General features: G+C 44.3%; 1 protein-coding gene across 3 annotated transcripts in view; it reads left to right on the forward strand.

Annotated features, from left to right (window-relative positions):
- Positions 1-744: 744 nt before the first annotated feature.
- CHN2 (chimerin 2) overlaps positions 745-20,504 on the forward strand; it is a 278,203-nt gene continuing 258,443 nt past the window's right edge. For 2 of the 3 annotated variants that reach the window (XM_019639912.1, XM_019639914.1), the window contains exon 1: positions 745-1,245. In XM_019639912.1, the coding sequence (XP_019495457.1) occupies positions 1,197-1,245 (49 nt within the window). In that variant the 5' untranslated portion in view covers positions 745-1,196. The remainder of the gene's footprint in view (positions 1,246-20,504) is intronic. The other variant, XM_019639913.1, reaches the window with a different exon arrangement.

A 20,504-nucleotide genomic window follows, 5' to 3' on the forward strand; every position in this document is an offset into this window, starting at 1 on the left:
TGAAAGGGTAAGTCGGACATGCTGCCAGTCTCAGGTCTTTTGTGAGGATCCTTTTTGCAAGGTGCAGTTGGAGAACCTCTTTCTCTTTGACAGCCGGCTTTGTGTGGGCCAGATGACATATCTCAAATGTCTCTCTTTCTTTGACGGCCACCCTCAAAAGCCCGGTGGCCCTGTTGGGCACTGTCCGTGGCTGGGGTGCTTCAGTGCAGCTGGATTGGCTTGCTGGGTGTTTTGAGGGTGTTCTAGGAAACTCATCTTCTTGCCCGGCTGGGACCATCAGCACCAGAGCAACAAAGGACAATTTGGAGGGGAGTGGAAGGAGCACTCCACAGCCTCTCGGGCAGCCCAAGACCCCTTCTGCCTAACACCGTGTCCTTACTGACCCCGCCTTCGCCTTCCGGATCCCTCCCGGGCTGCCTCGTTGCTCCTCCGTCTGGCTGGGCGCCCTGAACCCCACCAGCTTCCCCCGCTCCCAGTTGCCTTCAAGCCCGTGGAGCTGCGCTGCCCACGGCAGCCGTGCTCGCCCCGCGCGCCCCTGCGGCCTCCCCGGCACCTCCGGGTCCCTCTCCTCGGTCCAGTGTGTCCCCTGCGCCTCAGCACGTAGCCTCCCCCTTCAGCCCCCGACGCAGGAGCTGTCAACCAGCCCCCGAGCTCCCGCGTCTCCTCTTCTTCCTTTGTGTGCGCGCGCGAGCGGAGTTGGGGCGGAGGGAAAAGGGGGAGGTCGCTCTGTCTGTCTGTCTCCCGCCGCCTTTGCCCGGGCTGCTCGAAGTGCCGCCGGGAAGGCGGGAGCCCAGAGTGCGGGGAGCTGGCGGGGCGGAGCGGGGCCGCCCGAGTGCCCAGGTCACAGCCGTGCGCGGAGGAGGGCGAACCGGAGCTGGGGCTCGGCTGGAGCCACGATCGGTCCGCTCTGGCCGCCCCTCGGCCTCCCTCTGCTCCCACCTACCCCCCCGACACCCGGAGAAAAGCGTGCAAAGGCACTGAGAGGGACAGAAACCACAAATAAATAGCGGCGGCGGCAGCGCGTCATCTGGTGGAGCAGGAAGTGCAGGCAGAGTCCAGAGGCTGGTGCTTTCTGCGCGTACCCAGGACTTTGCCATGGGCTGGGGACCGCGGAGGCTGCAGACGGCCGGGCGAGGGCAGCGGCGGCTGCGTCCGCACCAGGGCTGAGCGAGCAGCGACGCGCGGGGCGCGCGGAGATGGCAGCGTCCAGCAACTCCAGCCTGTCCGGCTCCTCCGTGTCCTCGGGTGAGTTTCAGCGGGCCGGGCGCGGCTGCCGGGCTGGGTCTCTCGCCCTCTGCCCTCGCCCCGCACCCTGGGATGGATAGAGGCTACCTGTGGCCGTTCTGCCCCCTCTCTGGGAGTGAGGGCAGGCATCCGGTGTGACACTTGTGCGGCTGGCCAGCACCCTTGGTGCCCACCGCACCCCTGCGCCTGACGCCTGACAGAACGGGAGGTGGGAGAGCGGTGGCGCCCTGAGTGTGAGCGGACGCGGGTGTTCTGGGGACTTGGAGGAGCAGCAGCAAAGAAGCGAAAGGAGCCGGGGCGGCTCGCACTTTCCGGCACAGCTGGAGCCGGGGCTGGCGGGCCAGGGAAGGTTAGGGTGACACCGGGCGCCCCGACCCGCTGGCAGCGCGGCGCCCACTAAGCTGGATGCCGGAAATCAAGGCAGAGGGGAGCAAACCCCTCGCTCCTCGCAGACTTGATTTTCTTTGTTTGTTTCAGAAATTAGCTCCGTGGAGACACATGCTTGGGGCATGGATTTGAGATAGAAGTAAGGAAAGGATTGTGTCTTTCTGGTCCTGATTGAAGCGAGTTAGGAACGGGAGGTCTGAGCCCAGCTTCTGACAATTTGCCTCTGTGTGTGTGTGTGTGTGTGTGTCAGAGAGAACTTGAGTGGACTTTTTATGTTCCACACGCTATTCCCTGGAAATTTTGAAACATCCTCCCCATAGCTACACCTACTTTCTCCCCAGGAACTGCTTGAGTTAGATAGTACTTGAATACACTGATACTGTTTTTCTTTATATAAAAATGAGGTGTTATTATTTCTACTTTAAGGAGATTGAGAGTGATAAAAGTGAAGTTCCTTGTCCGAGGTCACCAGATCATATGCAGCAGAATCAGAATGTGAACTTGGATTTATCTCCAAAACGCAGGCCTCTCACCTGTGCCTTAATATGCGCTCATGCAGGTGCTGTAACAAGGGGCAGTAGGTAGAGGGGAAAGTCCTTTCGCATCAGCACGTTATCCTTCCAGACTCCTCTGGAAAAGTAGGAGTGGTCACGTTATGTTTTGCTCTAAGGAACAGACACCCAGAACTACTAACTGGGCTTCTGTGCAGTAGACACCATATCCTATCTGTTATTTCATTTGATCTTCACGGACTCTGTGAAGTATGTATTAATCCCATTTTAAAGATCAGGAAACTAAGATTAACTGACTTGTTCAAGGTCACACAGCTAAGCAATGATGAGCTAGAAACGAATGACTTCTGACGCCATAGACACACATTAAACCTTTTTGAAATCACTGCTTCACGCCTTGTTTTACAAACAAATTAGAATATTTGCAGAAGGCAGTAAAATAGGTTTTTATCAGAGGATTGGCCCAGGTATTATGTCTGTTAGCTTCCCCCCGATGCTCATTTACCCTCCCTCCTTTAAAAAATGGAAAAGGTTTTTTTCATGTTTTGTTGTTGAACCTATAGCTGCCACAGGCAAATAAATGAAAATATCGATTCAGGACTTTTTCTGGGGCTGCAGTCCCAGAAGCTTCACAGCGTCGGCTTGGTTCCCTGAGCTGACAAGCTAAAACTGGGGACGAGAAAATGCCAGTTGTCTGGAAATAGACCTTGAGGCTTGATTTTTTTTTTAAGGTTTTGTTAAAAACAAAAAATCTGAAAGAAAGTTGATACTAGCATGGATAATACCAACCTATAATTTCCAATGAGAGATCATTTCTGTACCTTGTCCCAGCTGAAATGAAATGTCCCGGGGAGGGTGGAGGGAACCCTACTGTAAGATGCCCAGGACGAGGGTATAGTTTCCTTGTATCTTTCTCCCCAGGGCCCAGTATCCTTCCTGATATACAGTGCTCAGGAAACATTACTGAGTGAATTAATGAATGCATAAATGAATAATAAACAACAGAGAATAAATCCTTCGGATACCTTTGCGAAAGCAAGTTTTGAAAGCATAAAGCCACACCCCAGAAGACGTGACAAACAAACTCACTGCACCTTTTGGCCCCGAGCAGACCTAGAACTCTCTTCACTTTAGTTTATCCTAGATTTCTCTTAGAACATTGGGGGCAGAAAAGATTTTTGTAATCTAAAATATCAGGGAACAAAGCCAAAAGATGCAGTGTGCCAAAGAAAGCATAGTCAGTGAATTTCTGAAGTCTGCCATAACTCTCTGAACTCCGATTTTCTTCAGAAAGAAAGAAATGCCCTCATTTCTCCCTCTCTCTCTCTCTCTCTCTCTCTCTCTCTCTCTCTCTCTCTCTCTCTCTCTCTCTCTCTCTCTCTGTCAAATGTTGGCTTTGTAGCAAGCCCTCATGAGTCCTACAACTTGCGAGANAGAGAGAGAGAGAGAGAGAGAGAGAGAGAGAGAGAGAGAGAGAGAGAGAGAGAAATTGAGAGAGAGAAATTGAGAGAGAGAAATTGAGAGAGAGAAATTGAGAGAGAGAAATTGAGAGAGAGAAATTGAGAGAAAGAAATTGATTTTCCTGTGTGGCCTCTTGGAATATGCTCTGTAATTTTACTTTCCAGGCATACATATATTTTTTTTTCAAGCGCAGCTGGGCAAAGGGAAGACTTCTTTCAGCTTTTTCTACGGTTGCTCAGTGGGTCTAACTGAAGAGAAAAAAAAAATTGCTAATGAACCACAAGGGGTAGGAATCAATAGAAAGCAGACCAACCGGTTTCTGAGTATGACAGGTATCTAATCAGAATGATGCATTAGGCAGAATTCTTCTACCTCTCAGGTCGCTGAAAACTTTAATGACTTTAAACTTTAAAGCCCTGAAGGGTAGCTGATAAGACATTTCGTGTCCTGTACAGTATTCGGGGTTCAAGAAGGTCTTGAGGTCCTAATGGAAATGGCCAACATATTAATATTGTATTCCTATTGTGTGTTTTTATTATGACCCAAAAATTAAACTCAAAGGAAGAAACACCTATTTGGAGGCACTGGACAGCAAGCCAGGCATGAAGTTACGAGATCCAGTGATGTGTGACTAATTCATTCAAAAATGCAAGGTGAATTTGACTGAGGTGGGGTTGTGTTGTGGCAAAGGTGATCACTTGAAAGCCATCTGTTATCTTTCTTTGGCAGGTTTAGTGCCAGGGAACTGGAACTTCTTTTCTTGATCACGGCCCGCTAATCCAAAGCACAGCGTTGTTAGGTGTATATAGTTATAGTTTGAGTTTCTCATATAGTAGCAGCCAATGGGACAGAACAGTCATATCTTATTAAGAGCAGCAACAAGTTGACCGCCTGTGGTTTTAATTCTGAGAACTCAGCAAATGCTAGAGCTTATTTTTAGTACCCCCAAACCACTGCTGCTGCTTTTCAATTCATTTTGGTTGACTAACATTGAATTTGAAATACAGTGATGTTGGCGCATGATTAGCATATGGTTTTCCCTGTCAGAAAACTTCCCACTAGAAAATCAGCTCGCGGGGGAGAGGGGGCTTAGGGAAAGAAGAATGGAAAAAGAAGGGAGTAGTTTCACATGATTCACGGATGGCATAAGTTACAGATGCTGTGGCATCTGAATTTTCAGGTCTTAATGTCGCTTAAGAAGCCTCATTGAAAAACCTAACTCAGCCTTAGGAAGAATACATGGGTTTGAAGCAGCAGGGGAGTATCAGCTTTAGATAGTGGTAATTGCTTTGCAGATAGGCTAAAGGTATTTATGGTGGTTCTCTTTTCTGCTTAGTTACCACTATTTTAAATCCTAATGGAACCTGGGAAATTACGGGGAAGCTGAAGTTCAAAAAGTGGGCACGGATATATTATTTGGTGGGAATCAACCTGGGCCATGAGCCGATACTGTCTGATTCACCAGTAATCAGGCACTTTGTCTTGAAAAATAATGAGAACCATCGTTCTCCTTTTAAGCACACTCTCCATGGTGTGGTTCATGAATAATTCAGGTGCCACAAGCAATTCACACCTGTGAGAGGTGTTGGGGAGGAAAGAACAGTCTCAGCTGTACTCCCAGCCAAAGGTCACAATCTCAGAAATTAGGGCACTCCATCCATCAATCACCATTTTGGAGGGTTTGCTTTGTGTCAGGCAGTAAGCCATAAGCCTCTACTTCAAGAAGGTTTAGTGAGGCAGATAATTTGGGGGTTCCTTCTAGCTCTGAGGTCCTGGGATTCTTTTCCTTGGGTTCTGGTTCCATCACTGATGAGCTGGGAAATTTGGGCTGAGTAAACTTCTCTAAGCCTCAATTTCCTCTTCTGTAAATGAGGCTAATGCTAGTAATAGGAACTGCTTTATAGGAATGTTGGGGGATTAAATGAGATAACTGTGTGGAGAGCAGTTAGCACAGGGTGTGGCACTTAATAAGTGCTTGGTGTGAATGAAGTTTGCTCCTTGGAGGAATGAAAAAAATGGCAGTCACTGGCTCAGACTTGAGGTGCAGAAATAAGTCTAACATACATAAAATCTGCCTTTTACTTTGCATGTTAAATTTGACCTGAAGGTTGGATCTCCATTAAACATGCATTTATTAAGTGTTTTTTAGGTGTCAGGCAAGGCCTCAAGTGTTTGGAATAGAAAGGTGACTCGAGATGCTTTCCCTCACCATCCAGCAGCAGAGATGGACAAGCAAATATCCATCTGTATTCCAGCTGGAAAAATGCAATATGTGGGCTGGCTGAGTGGCTCAGTTGGTTAAGAGCTTGCTCGCTCGCTCAAGAGTGCGAGCTCTGAGCAACAGTGGTTCGATGCCCGGCCCGAGCTGAGCTGCTGCTGAGCTGCCAACAGGTGGCAGGATGGCTCAGCTACATACATACATACATACATACATATGTACATACATGAATGAATGAATGAATATGCAATATGGGGAGGAGAGTGCAAGGAAGTAGAGGATGACCTTCGCTTAGAGAGGGCAGGAAGGTGACCTGTGAGTTGGGCCTTGAAGGGAGAGTAGGAGTTTTCCAGACAGCAGAGAGGGAAAGACATTTCAGAAAGAGGAAAGAGTGTAGGCAAAGGCCTGGAGATGAAGTTCATGAAGTTCTGGTTTTCAACTTCCTTTGTTAGGACTATTGATCCTTTTGCTTGGTAGTTCGTCTTCTCTGCACAGTTATGTTTCTAGGCTCATGAACAGCATCGTGTACAGAGCTGCCTGATCACTTACTGCTGCTGCAGATGCAGGAGGCTTTCTTTCTGTGCAGGTAGCAGTGGCTTTGATGGCACAGCTCTAGACACTTTAGGACATATTTGGGCAATTGAGCACTGAAAAATAAACAGTCAATTCTATAGTGCCCAGGAGCGGATGGAGAGGTGAACTCGCATTGCATGAGTTCAACTTCTCTTAGAGGAATAGCTTTGGGAGATTTAGGTTTGGTTGTGTTTACACAGAGTGAAGATCTACTAATTTACCCAGTATTAAGCCCAAAGTTACCCAATGATCCTGAGAATATGTTCGCACTTGCTGTTGCTCAACCACATTGCCCACGTGTGTCATTTACTCTATATTACCAACTGAGGCATCATAAGTGAAATAACCAGGTTAAAATTAATTTTTAAATACATTTTCTGAGAACACTTCAGAAATTTTCTTCTCAAATATTCAATTATGTGTAAGAGAAATTGCTTTGCCTTTGTTTTAATGATAACTGCTGGTAATTAAATTTCACAATCATCTAGATTGGCAGAAAGGTTTGATTACCTTTATTATTTTAAATAGGAAAAAAAATCCCTATCTTAAGCCTTTAATCTAGTCTGTGGGACTTGATGATATTCTGAAATAAACAATGGTTGATTTGCAAAATAGTTTTCTTAATCATGGATTATATTGGCTTTTATAAATGAAATAAGAACTTTTTGCATATAGTCATGTGATGGCCAAGTGGAAAATTTCAGAGAAAAGAAAAAAAAATCAACTCAAGTCATAAATAAAGAGGCTATGAGATGTTTTTCAGTAACTGAGCTAAATAAAGAATTAATTATTAAAGGGACCCCGGGATAAGTTAAGATTTTGAGAAGATAAACACATTGTATTACAGAAATGAGATCAACATAGACTTTTAAAATTAAAATGCAAATGGAAAAAGGCGAACATCAGTATTAGATACAGTCATCAAACTTTAATTGGGAAGAGAACATTCCTGAATAGATTCTATGCAGTAGTAATATGGGCTAGGTGACTACAGTCATCTCTTGATTTCCGAGGGTGATTGGTTCCAGGACCCTTCCCCCCCCCCCCCTGCTCCACCAGGGGTGGGTCCCAGAATCCATGGATGTTCAAGTCCCGGCTGTAAAATGGTCTAGGTCAGCGCATACAGTAAGCCGTCTGCATCCGTAGATGTGGGGGGGCCGACTGTAAAGCTGTCTTGTGCTGTCACACTGGTGGTGATCCTAGAGGTGATAAATAGGAATTTTCATTACTCATTATTGGAGGGGCGCAACCCATGACATACACAAATCTTTCATCTTCCTAGATGCAGAAGGCAAAACTACATGATGATAATGCCGCCAAGACTTACATATGTGTAATTAGAAACTCCATGAATCTAACACTACAAAATGGGGGATTGGTGTTGAAACAGACATTCACTATGAGAAGTCTTCTTTTGGATATTTGGATGCTTCAAAAATATTCACTTATGTGTAAAAGCAATTTCTTTACCTTTGTTTTAGTGATAATGATTGATAATTTAATTTCATAATCACCTAGAGTGGCCAGATAATTTGATTACCCTTGCTACTTTGAGTCACACAAAAAAGAAAATTATGATTTCAAAAAGATCACAAATAAAACATCACAAAGCTGTATAGTGTCAGATGGTTGCAGGACTTATCATGGTGGTCATTTCTTTAGGTCTATAAATGTTGGATAACTATGCTGTACCCCTGAAACTAATATAATATTGTATGTTAGCTACATTTTAATAAAAATCTTTTTAAAAATCGCAAAGCTAAAATGAGCCCCCTGAGAGAAATCGTTCCCTCAGATGTAGAGTGTTGTTCCTTGCTGTTTTTCTGGTGACCTTCCCACATCTCATTTCAACGTAGTAGATTTTCACTGTCCATTTGTGGTGACCCAGATGAACCCAAGGATACGGTATCTGAGAAGAACAGCAGCTCCCTTAAGCATGACTGCCTGTTTTCAGTGTTTGACAAAGGTCCACTGACTTGTGTGCTTTTGCTGAAATGCCAGGTTACCCCCACGCCCACTAGCCCTATGAAGTGGTGTGACCTGGCCCTGCCATTTGTTCAATGCAAACTCCAGGTATTTTCCGAGGCCAGCCTGTGTCGGGTTTAACTGGACAGTGTGTTCTCTGAGCTGCCACTTGGGAGTTGGCCAAGTGTCAGACCTGCTGAGGGCCGTCTGCTGCTCTGCAGGGTCTCCTGTCTTTGCACGATGGTGGAAATAACTGGACATTCGGTTTGGAAAACCTATACATTGGTGTGTTTTGGAAAAGAGTCTTTTTGTCAGAAGCTCGAGATACCTGCCAAGGTACTTAGATACAGACAAAGAGAAATGGACCCAGTGATGGGCATATGATTAATAGCATCCATCTCTCACTTGCCAATCATGCATGATGAATGTGTTTGCATTTCATGGCTCCTGAAATAGGTCATTTAATTTTCAAAATGAATGGCTTGCTTTCTTTTCTTTCTTCACTTCTTCTCTCCCTCCCTCGGTCCCTCCCTCCCCCCTCCACCCTCTTCTTTTCCTTTTGCTTTTCTCACCTGTTATGTTAGTCAGATTTCTATTTAGAGGTTGTTTTCTGCGTTTGGTCTACTTTACTGTCAGTAGTTTCCAAATCCTCGAAGCACCTTCCTGCGTGCTTCGCTTTCCACTTGCTCAGTGGGGAAGGAAACTGGTATTGTGTTTCTCACATGGGTTCCAGTCAGAGGCTTAAGACGGACTTCTGTATCTATGGTGCAGGCTGGTTGGTATGACAAAACACACTTATGTGTCTCAAAGTTACTAACAAAGGCAGAGATTTATTTAAAGTCTCCATGGCTAGAGGAAAACCCACCTAGGAATGTGCTGGCCACGGGGCCGCTATGGCTGTCCACTGGGGTCTGAGGCTGACGACCTGGCATGTGTGCGTTGCCAAGTATTGATAAAACATTTTCAGCTGTACACCCAGGGAGAGCCATCCACCAGCTGCTTGTGCACATAGCCTGCTTTTCCCTCATTTATTATTAGTTAGACATCTCTGTGGGGGCTGGTCTTTGAATATAGTCCTTACAGTATGGCCTGACTTCAGCTTTGCCTTGCTTCAACAGAGTGGCCTGTCAAAGTAACCCAACCTCAGCCCATTCACAGTATAACCTCAGCAGTATGAAGTGTTATTTTAAATCACTCAAGGCCTGAGTTCCCACAGACATTCTCTAGTATTCATAGTCTTATTTAAAATGTGATCACCTCAGGACAGAGGTTCCAGTGATTAGATTCCTGGAGTGGAGGTGTCTCCTACACTGCCAGTCCCCATTTGCCTTGGTGGGCCTACTGGGGAGAGCACGTTTTCAGGAAGAGAGGCAAGATGCCAGTTGCCTGGCGGAATCAACTAGATTGGGAGAAAGTCTGCTTCCTTGAGCCGGTGAGAGTTCCCACGTTCTGAAATGTGTCTTTGTTAGAGGTCATAGGAAGAGTCTTGAATTTGGAGTCAGGAGATCTGGGCCCTTAACTAAGGCTCTTACACCCTCAGAACACTTAAGCCCTTAACCAGGACCCTGTAACCCTTAACCAAGGCGCCTAAACCCTTAATGTAGGCACTTAAACCATATACTCTTGGCCAAGCCCTGCAGCTAGCTAGCTATGTGGCCTTCAGTGAAATTAGCCTCTCTGAGCCTTAAATACCTCACTGCAAACTGCAGTTGTGACAGCCTGTTTCCTGGAGTTGATGTGAGCATTAATAGAGGTGAAAGAAGTGTAGCCTGCTGTAGACCTGGCCATCACGTCTGCTCATTAGATGTCAGTTCCCTCCCATCCTTCTCTTCTTCCCTGAATGCCTCGGAGCCTCACTTCTCCTGGCTATAAACCAGAAATAGCGATGTCTGGTGAATTGATGCCACAGGGTTGTCATTCCTGAAGCACTGTTTGGGAAAATGCTTATAAACTGTAAAAGCCACTAGCAGCACGGAATGGCTGTTACTGTGTCATTCTGTTTACATTATCTCATGTAATTCTCAGAGCATTTCTCTGAGGTAGACATTCTATCCCATTTTGCAAACAAAGAAATAGGTTCCGAGAGTTCACAGGGCTTGGATTGGAACAAAGTCTTCCTGGTTTCAAAGACGGTTCTTGTCCCTCCTGAAACATAAGGGGTTGGTTAGTTTCGATCTCTGTTTAAAAAGTTTCTGACATCAAACTGGAAGGCTGACATTGTTAACAGAGGAAACACAGCGATGTAGCTGTACTTTGTTACCTTCAGTAGTTGCTCAGACCCTCGCTTGGTGGAACTAATGCTTATTCTCACCACTTTATGAATTGGGAGGTGTTACCCTGTCATTACTCGGCAGAGAGAACTCCTGGACTTGTGGGTAACTGTACCTAAGAACAGTCTTGCCAGGTGAAGAGTGTATAGGTGTTCATTGTACTATTCTTGCCACTTTTCTAAAGGCTTAAACATTTTCTAAATGAAAGAAAAAAAAATGAGGGAAAATAATGGTAGTACATTGATTCAGCTGACTGCCTTCATTGGGGTTTTCACAGCGTTCCATTTTGGGTGAGCATATCAAGCCTCGTGATCACCTCATGAAACGCCCAGATTCTGAGTTCTCGGGTGGCAGGATATGTATTGGGTTGTTGGAAAAGTCATGACGTATTTTTTTTTTTGCGTTGCAAAAATGCGTCATAACTTTTCCGACAACCCAATATTGATTAGCTTATATCTTAAGTAAAAAAGGTAGAGGAACCGAAATTACAGAAGGAGTTCAGGTAGACCACATGCAGCAATTGCTACCTGAAGATTATTTTTCTCCCAAGCTGGATTGAGTTTACATTTCATTGTAGGTATAGAATGAGGAGGGACCTTGGAGGTTGTTTAGCAGCTTCCAGCATCACAGAAGTCAGAGAATCAGGGTCTACGGAACTCCAGGAACTGCCCATGCTGCTCAGCTAGTTTGTTCTGGAGCGGGAGCGGGACTGTCATCTTAGGAGCGATGCTGTCAGGACATTACTTCCTTCCTTCCATTCTCCTTCCTGGCTCATCCTAAAGAGTAGCATCATCCTTAGAGAATTTCTTGCAGACGTTTTTCCTGTCTGGCTTCACAGAGGCTGTTCTATTTAGTTATTTAATATATATATTTTTAAAAAGTCTTAAAATGCTTTTTTTTTTTAAATGGGCCTTAGCTCTCAAGGCTGTTGTGCCAATAGAGGCACAAAGACTTAAGTGACCTAGTGTCTGTCCTAACTATATTAAGCTGTGCTGTCCAGTATGGTAACCACTAGCCATGTGTAGCTATTGAACTTTAAATAAAAAAAAAAATTCAGTCTACTAGTTGTACTAGGCACATTTTAAGTGCTCGATAATGCATGTGGCTAGTAGCTACCATATTAGACCACACAGAAATGGAACATTTCTCTCCTTCTGTGGAGCATTCTATTCGGCAGCACTAGTATACGGGGTCAGTAATTCTAAAGATAGGGACCTTACTAATGTAAAATTATAAGCTAAGGATGGAAAATTTGATAGAATGTCCTCCCATCCCTGTGTTTACTCCCTTGTACTGCTTAGGTTTTATTTCACTAATTTTGAAAATTGGCTTCTTTTATGAAAATAATTTTTTCCTAACTGAGGGAAACTGGAATGACAGCTGAAGGATGATGCTGGGGCGAGTTAAGATGTTTATCAACTCTTCTAGTCCTGAAGTTTGATTCGAGTTTTCTAAAAAATGGTCTGTAGTTTCCCTAATGGCAGCCCGGTTTCTTTTTGAAACCAACCCCCCAGTGAGTTGTAATTTCACCCTCAGAGAGGGAAAAATGCCCATGTCCAAATGGAGTTTGGATCTCATAATTGTATCTCTTCCAAAACATCATAAAGAAAATAGGAAAATTGTGAATGTGCGGACTGAGGTTGCTGGTGGCATAGCCAAGCTGTGCTATTTAAAAGAGATTTTCTACTAACTTAGCCAATGGCGAGCTATTGGCCTAAAAGTATTTTGCTTCTGCAAAAGGCCTACATATGGGGCAAAGCAAATGCACTGGTTTTGAGAAAATTTAGTTTTTGGAATTTTCAGCACATTTAATTGGGGGAAAATGCATGCAAATAAGATGCAAGAACATGACAGTGCCTAAGAAAAGGAAGCTGGCCTCCTCCTTGAACTTCTTTCACCATGTCCAAGTGCAACAAAAATTGGCATGATGGAAGGTATCTTTAAAATGTCAAGCACTGTCCAGAAAGAGGTGGATAGATGTTGAGACCACTGGGCTCAGAAATCATAGTAGCCAAAGCACTGAGGCGTGTAGGGCTAGTTCATTACTGTCATAATTCAGATCATAAATTTAGGGCAGCATGAATCACAGAGTCACTTGGGTGCTAACCTTACGCAATTCTTTCCTCATCGGAGGCCCCGCCCCTGGATTTTATTGTGCCCAATCATTGCCCTCTGTACCCTCAGTGCTGGCTGAGTACTGGCTTCTTCAAGAAAACAAAACCTAGCACTTCCTTATGATTTCCCAGAATGCCACACAAATAATGTAAAGAGGTGCTTTTTCTTACATCATTTTGTTTTCAAGGAATAACCCCAAGAAATCACTGTTGGGCAGCAGGTAAACAGGAAGCAAGGAGTATGCTTTTGGGGGTAAATCTTCTGTAACACCTACTAGAGTGTGAGGGCTGCAACACTGACCTAGAGGGTCTGATGGTCAAGACCTCGACCTGCACTGTCCAGTGTGGCAGCCACATGGGCTCTGCAGCCCTTGAAATGTGGCGAGTCTGAATGGGGATGTGCTGCACGATAAAATACACACAGAGTTTGAAGACTTAGTACAGAACAAAAAGACAGTTACAAGTGTTATATTGACTATATGTTGAAATTATGACGTTTTTTGGATATTAAGGTGAAGAAAATATATTTTAAAAGTTAATTTCACCTCTTTAAAAATATTTAAAGCAGCTACCAGAAATGTTCACAATTACATATGTGACTCATGCTATATATGCATTAGGCAGCACTGGTCTGGATGACTCCCAGGAGAATGTTCTAGCCTTTATCACCAACTCCACCTTTCAGAACCTGTTGATACACTGACCCAGGGGCACCCACAGCTGCAGCCCTGTCACTTTCTAGCCTGAAACTTACCCTCCTTCCACCTAGGCCCGTTCAGTCCTGATTCCCGGGTCCCTGTTTTGTCCTGATTCCCGGGTCCCTGTTTTGTTTCATTCCCAGATATGGAGAGATGTCCCTGGGTCTGTACAGTGATTTTAAAATGAAATACTACAGAGAGAGACAGGTTGAGGCTTTCATCAGATTCTTGCTTATACAGATTTTGTGCTTTGTTTTTGTTTTGTTTTTTTGCTTCACTATAATTCTAGACTTTCCATAGTTTCTTGTTAGAATAGATTTATGTACAGCCCTCCCTAAGAAAGGCTGCAATGCTGTAATGATGTGAAGTGGGAAAGAGAAGATAAGAGAACAAGGGACACGTTTTTCTCTGAACCAGGGGAGAAAATTCTTGTCTGATAGTCTTTGCACTGAGGCTTCTTGCCATGAATATGTATATGTGTATACACACATGTCTAGATACATATCTGTATGCGGGGATAAATATATGCTCGTATGTCTGCTTATATGAGTGTGTGAATATTTATATACACAGAAAGCAGAAGTGGATTAGGTTCCAAACAAAAGTTATTTCCAACCAAATATGTAATATATAAATAAATACCAAGGGAAATGGAAAGTCAAGCCTAGCATTACTTTTAGCAACGAAAGTATTCCCTTGGGCTGATGCTAATGATGTGTAGATATTAATACGCATAATTTGGCTGCCTAATATTGATTTAAGTTGCTCATTAAAATTCACTTTATTATAGAAAAATTAGCCATGTTTTTTTACAATGTTTGTCCCCACAGACAGTGAGACTGTTAAACCATGTTTATTGGGTAAATAACACTGTTTTGCTGACTTTCATATGCAAAGAGCATTATTATGTCTCCTTCAGGAAGTGCCCTATGAGTTGTTAGTTTCCGGTTGGGGACATGGTTAGTTGTTGAAGTCAGCTGTCCTGTCTGTTATCTCCTAAGTGATCAATGTCCAGGGTTGAAGGTACTCTCAGTGACTAGGGCACTTTTTTCTCATATGTGACATTAATATGCCTGAAGGTTGAACTTTGGCCACATGAGAGCCCTATGCTTGTTTTAAGCAGCCAAACTAACCCACAAACTAACTTCCCACCCTCAAATATGAATTCTTCCTCCGAGGAAAAAGCGCTTGACAGGGACTTTGTAAATTCTCTCGAAATAGTATCAGATTAAGATTAGGAACATGACCACAGCAAATCCTAGGCAATTAAAAGCAGAAGACAGGATTTTGAGTTCGATAATGCAACTTGTCATAAGAACATAATAGTTGCTGTAGAATTTATTTGATTCTCTTTTAACTCAGTAATAGCACTAAGGGGTACTTTGTAAAAATGCACAGCAGCCCCTCAGAGAAGAGGTGCCCTGAAGACATCTTATTTTTCATAAATCACCGAGTGTAAATCTGTCATTGAGGAATTCGTGAAAACCTGTTTCTGAGTTCCTAGTTTGTGTTTCAGCTTGTGTTCCTTCTTATGATGATACGTTCCATTAATTTTCCACCCCTAGAGTGCACTGGCATTTTCTTTTTAGCACTTTAAGTTTAACTCTCTGAAAGTTGCTTCTAACATTCATTTGGGGGTTTTGTAAATAAATGTGTGTTCATTTGGACCCTGGACTTCAAGGGTGGTGATGTGTGACAAGTGTTGGGGAGTTAGGGATCTGGCCCAAACACCGACACCAACTGGCTGTGTCAACGTGGGCCTCTCTGAATTTCCATTTTCTCATCCATAAAATGGACTGATAATACTTGTTGTGAGACTCAAATGGGATAATGTCTGTGAAAGAAACTTGAAAATTTGTGAACAAAACATAACCTCTGGTCTCATGAAGTCCCCGTTCTAATACAGATGCTCTATAAGTCCCTTTCCGGGGTGATCAGTAATCACTCAGAGTTCATGATCTTCTAAGATACCTGGAAAAATCTCCCCTAAATATATGACCTTGCTCGTCTTCACCAGCCTTTCAGAACCTTGACGTGTAATCCTGCCAGTTTAGAATTTCTCTACTCAGTGTAAGACTCCACTGTGCATCCCGTATTCCATCCCATAAACATTTAAAATTAGCCTGGACAAATCTCTCATCCAAAGGGACACCACGGTTTCTACTTTTCCACTCAGAGGAGTGGCCCTTTCTAAAATTATATTCGATGTAACATTCAGTATATGCAAATGAATATCTGTAATAGACGTGCAAGTTACAAAGCACGGCACCATAACTCTTCTAAGAAAAGCCGCCACCCAACCTGGGAACGTTACCTACCCTGGCATGGTCCTGGGTGCTCTGCTCCTTTCTCTCCATCTTCTCGCATTCCTTCCTCCAAAAGTAACTACTACTTGGAATTTTCTGCTTATTACTCCCTTGGTTTTTCTTCTTTAAATAATTGGATCACATATCACTAAAATACATGCCCTATGGGAGCAAATATTTTTGTCTGATTTGTTCACTGCCAATCCCCAGTGCCTAGAATCGTGGCACCTAGAATAGCAGGCGGTAGGCACTCAGTAACTAGTTGTTGGGTGAATGAATATGTTTGTTCTCAAGCGCTCTATCATAAGAATTCTGCTGTAGCCCCTCCTTTATCTCTTGTATGTGAATCAGTTCTGTAAGAACCCCATTTCTGGTTCACATTAGCCACATGCCTCTAATGAGTTTTAGAAAATTCATTTTTAAAAAACTCATAGTATGGATTATTTGCACTTCGTTGCAGTAGGAGACTCCCAACAAAATCGCTTGGACTTTCCTGAATCAGGATTTCTTAAATTTGATTCGTCGTTCACAAGCACTTTTCAGGAGTGAATAGTGTGCACTCACGGAACATAAGAGGTGAAACTAGAGTTCAACAGGGAGAGCTACAGAGAAACGTTTTTAAAGGGATACGGTACATATGCTAGGAGAGGGATGAACCTTGAAAACATGATGCTACGTGCCAGATGTCAAGTACAAAAGACCACATATTGTATGATTCCCTTTACATGAGATGCCTAAAATAGGCACATCATAGAGACAGAAGGTAGATGAGTTGGTTCGTAGAACTGGATGGGAGAACTGGAGGGAAGCCAGAGTGACTGCTCACGGGTAAGGGTTTCTTTCGGGGTGATGAATTAAGTGTTCTAAAGTTGATTGTGGTGATGGTTGCACATGTCTGTGAATACACTAAAAGTCATTGGATTGCACACTTTTAAACAGGTGAATTGTAGGGTATATGAATTATATCTCAAAAAGCGGTTATTCTAAGAGGTTAAAAAAAAAAAGATATAGTAGGAATGAGAACATGAAGAGGCCATAAAGTGAGCAGACAGGGAAAACCCCCGTAGATTAAATCCTTCCTGGACAGGATGCTTACAATCCGATAGGAAACATTCACTCCATAGTCACTGATATCTTGATCGACACATGGGGGGCCCCTCCTCTTCCCATTTTTAGGTCCACATTTGTCCTTTTCTGCTGCCAGCCCCGACCTCCGAGACATGTTTCTGTGGCCAGCTCACAGGAATAGCTGCTGTTCCCCAGTGCCCTGTAAAGGCGTTCTCCCTTTGGCTGAGGAGTGAAGGCGAGCGGCAGGTCTCCTGGGCCGATGCTGGACAAAGCAATCAATGAGTTTCTCATGACGAGTTACTCAGATTTTTATGCAGCTTTTCAAGCCCTGGGCACAACTCTTATGCCCTCACAATGGAACGCGAGTTATCCAGGACCCAAATTTGCCACAGTGTGTCTGGTGTGGCTGAGTATTATGAGCACAGGGATGCTTTCGTTGCTACCTCCGAATGCCCCACTAGATGGATGCGTGTGCAGCCATTTCCAAGGGTGTCATCTGCTGCCTCTTTTGTTGTCTCTAATCAAAGAGCCCACACCCTTTGATCACATCAGATCACAGTATTGAACTGTAAATAGTTTGCTAGAAAGACTAAACTATTACCCAGGTACAGCTGTCTTGGATGTTCTCATAGTGTTTACATTTACCCTGAAATGTAAAGAAAAGTGCCTTCAATCAGATCTAAAATATGAATATTAAAAATGAAATTCTCTAGAACTGCATATAGTTCCCTGTCATGAATCCAAGCAAACCTGTTGGTTTTGCATGCCAGGTTGTGGCTGAAGTCACCCTCTCCCCCCAGGTTTGGAGTCTCTTAGAGCAAGATACACCTCCTGTAGGTTGGAAGCAGATCTGACTCTGGTGGGGAACGATGGGGATAAAGACTGGTGTCTCTGCGGAACAGAGTCTCCGGGTGGCCACCTTCCCAGGCAGGCTTCAATCTGTAATGGCCTGTATGAGTTTATAGGATGGCTGGTTCCCCTTCAACCCGTTTATGGCCTGTCTTCCTTCTTTCCCGCCATGGGACAATGAACTATGAAGGCAAAGCAGCAAGTGCTGAACCGTCTTCCTTAGCGCTTCCCCTAAGGTCCCGTTTGGAGTATTTTCCTGGGACCCAGAGGAGGAAGTGGGTATGGACTTCAGTGGATTGTTGTTCCTCCCTCAGGGGACATCTGGCTGCCCTGGGTCACCTAGGACAACAGCACACATGGGCAAGGTGTTGTGTCTTGCCCTGGTCTCTGCAGCTGCCCTGACATCTGACTCCAGCTGTGGATTTTATACCTTGGTCCTCCTCCTTTCTAATGTCACAGGCCGAACTTCCCCTAACAAAAGATGCAATGTCCTTGGGACCTGCTATTCATGCAGTTTTTCTCAGGCTGACACCAACATGCATAACACGTTCACACCTTCCCACTTCCTGACCAGGATGTGCCAGGGTGCAATTATTGTATGAGTTTAGGATGCTGCTGCTACAAATACAGAAAAGCCTAAGTAGCAGTGAGAGTTGGGACACCATACCCTGTTGCATCCGACTCTGTCTGCTTCTCTGCAGCTCTCTTGGCTCTACCTTCTTGGAGGAAGGGCTTTGTTCTCAGCCTTGCTCTCCTTTTGGTGTCATGATGACAACAGCAGTCCCTGGCATCACATTTTGAAAGAGCAAAGGAGTAATCTCTTCTTCCTGACTTGGTAGAAAGTGAGAAAGTCTTTCTCAGAGGTGCCCCTCCCCCTAGAAGACTTCCCCTGGCCTCGTTGGCCACACTTTTGTCACATGCTCACATGTGAGCCAATCACTGGCAAGGAGACTAGTATTCCCGTGATGCCCTCTGTCTAGTCATGACCCCTTCCTGCAATGGGGATGGGGTCAGCCTCTCTGAAGGAGTGAGGACACCTGAACAGAGCAGGGTTCTGTGAAGGAGGAAGGAGGAACCCAGAGTTGTCTGCCACAGTTATGTCATGAATGCCCTCAGCCCTTGGAACCGCTAACTGCTACAGAAATACTGTGAGTTCTAAGAAATCTGGCCTTTCCCAACCAAAGGGCTTATTAGTCTAGTTGAGAGCCAAACCACTTAGTGCCCCGATTCACTGTGTAATAATATTCACAAAATGAATGACAAAAATGACAAAAATGTTTCTGCTTCTCTTCCAGATTAAGGTGACTGACAGCTTTTAAGGTTGCTTTGTTTTCACTTGTTAGCACTTTATAGTTTGAAGCACTTTGGTTCTCTCTCTATTTTTCTATAACCACAAAACGTTCATTCAAAAATGGATAGATTCTTTCACTCTAATGAAAAGCAGGATGGTGAAGGTTGAAGGTTTTGATTCTTGACTGACTTGAACATCCCTGGACCTGGTGTCAGAGTTGTTTTATTAGAAATTTGTATAATACTAGTAGATGATTCAACTACTCCTGGTTGCTATGGCAAGGACTGTTTAAAGCGTTGCTTTATGAGAAATAGAGATCATTAGCAGCTCTTTGTTTTTCAAACAGAGAGCCCTGCACATTTTCAAGGCTCGAGTGGAACGGATGATTGGCACCTAATTGGGAAAAAATCTCGAGTTATTTCTAAAGAAAAGAGAACAGGCAGAGAGAGGCTTTCGGAGAAGCAGGTTCCTGCTTTTCTCTTTTATGGCAGAATCTTTTATTTAAAGATCATTGGAAAGGAGTCATATGACCCAGGTCTATGTTAGTTCCATCTCAGAATTAACTTTTTGTATGGCCTGGGGCAATTTACATTATCATTTTGTAACTTTTTGATGCTCGCCTGTAAAATTATTAGGTCGGACCAGATCATCCCTGAGGAACTTGAGAATTTTATGATTTCCTGACTCTGCCTGTTTCCTCTTGCCAATTTATGGGGACTTGGTGGTATCCCCAAGGGAACAGCCCACCTTCCCCACACGTATACTTCACACGGCAGTGACCGTTGGCACCATTTGTCCCAGGTGCCTGGTTTGTAAGACATGGAGAACTGTTGGGTGGCTGTGCTGCGCTCACTTTTCAGTTGTCACTCTAAGGAAGCCCAGAGATGTCCCAAAGTGTGCTCCAGGGTAATATTATACAAGCCTCTTGGAATGCGATGCACACTGAGAAATGTGTTTTATGTCACCACTCTGTGCACGTGCATGCATGCATGCAGACACACATGTGTGTGTCCCCCCCACATGCCATGCACACACAGATAATCCAGCATAGGTTTATTGAGTATTTACCATGTTCTGAGTGTTAGAGATATTGTTGCGGTGAACAAAACAGACAAAATTCTGATCCTCATTGAGTTTCTGAATATAGAGAGATAATAAAGTATATGTAACCTATGTATATGTAAAATATATGCACCATCATTATATATAATTATATAGAACATATAGTATATTAGGAAGGGATAAGTTCTATGGTGAAAAATAAAGGAGAAAGGGAGATAGGAAATACTGTGGTGGTGAGGGTCTGAATCTTAAGTTGTGTGGTCAGGGAAGGTCTTCCTAAGCAGATGACATTTGGTGGTGAGGGAGCCTGCATTCAGATATCTGGAGGAAGAGCATTCCAGACAGAACAGCGCTTAACAAATGCCCAGATGCAGGAGTGCGCCTGGCGTGTTCCAGGAATACAAATAAGGTCAATGGGGCTGGCATGAGCACAGGGTAAATAGGGCTGAACAGAAAGGGGGTGAGCAGATCATGGTGGGCTATTG

This window comes from Hipposideros armiger, unplaced genomic scaffold (assembly GCF_001890085.2).
Source record: "Hipposideros armiger isolate ML-2016 unplaced genomic scaffold, ASM189008v1 scaffold_47, whole genome shotgun sequence".
Classification (NCBI taxonomy): domain Eukaryota; kingdom Metazoa; phylum Chordata; class Mammalia; order Chiroptera; family Hipposideridae; genus Hipposideros; species Hipposideros armiger.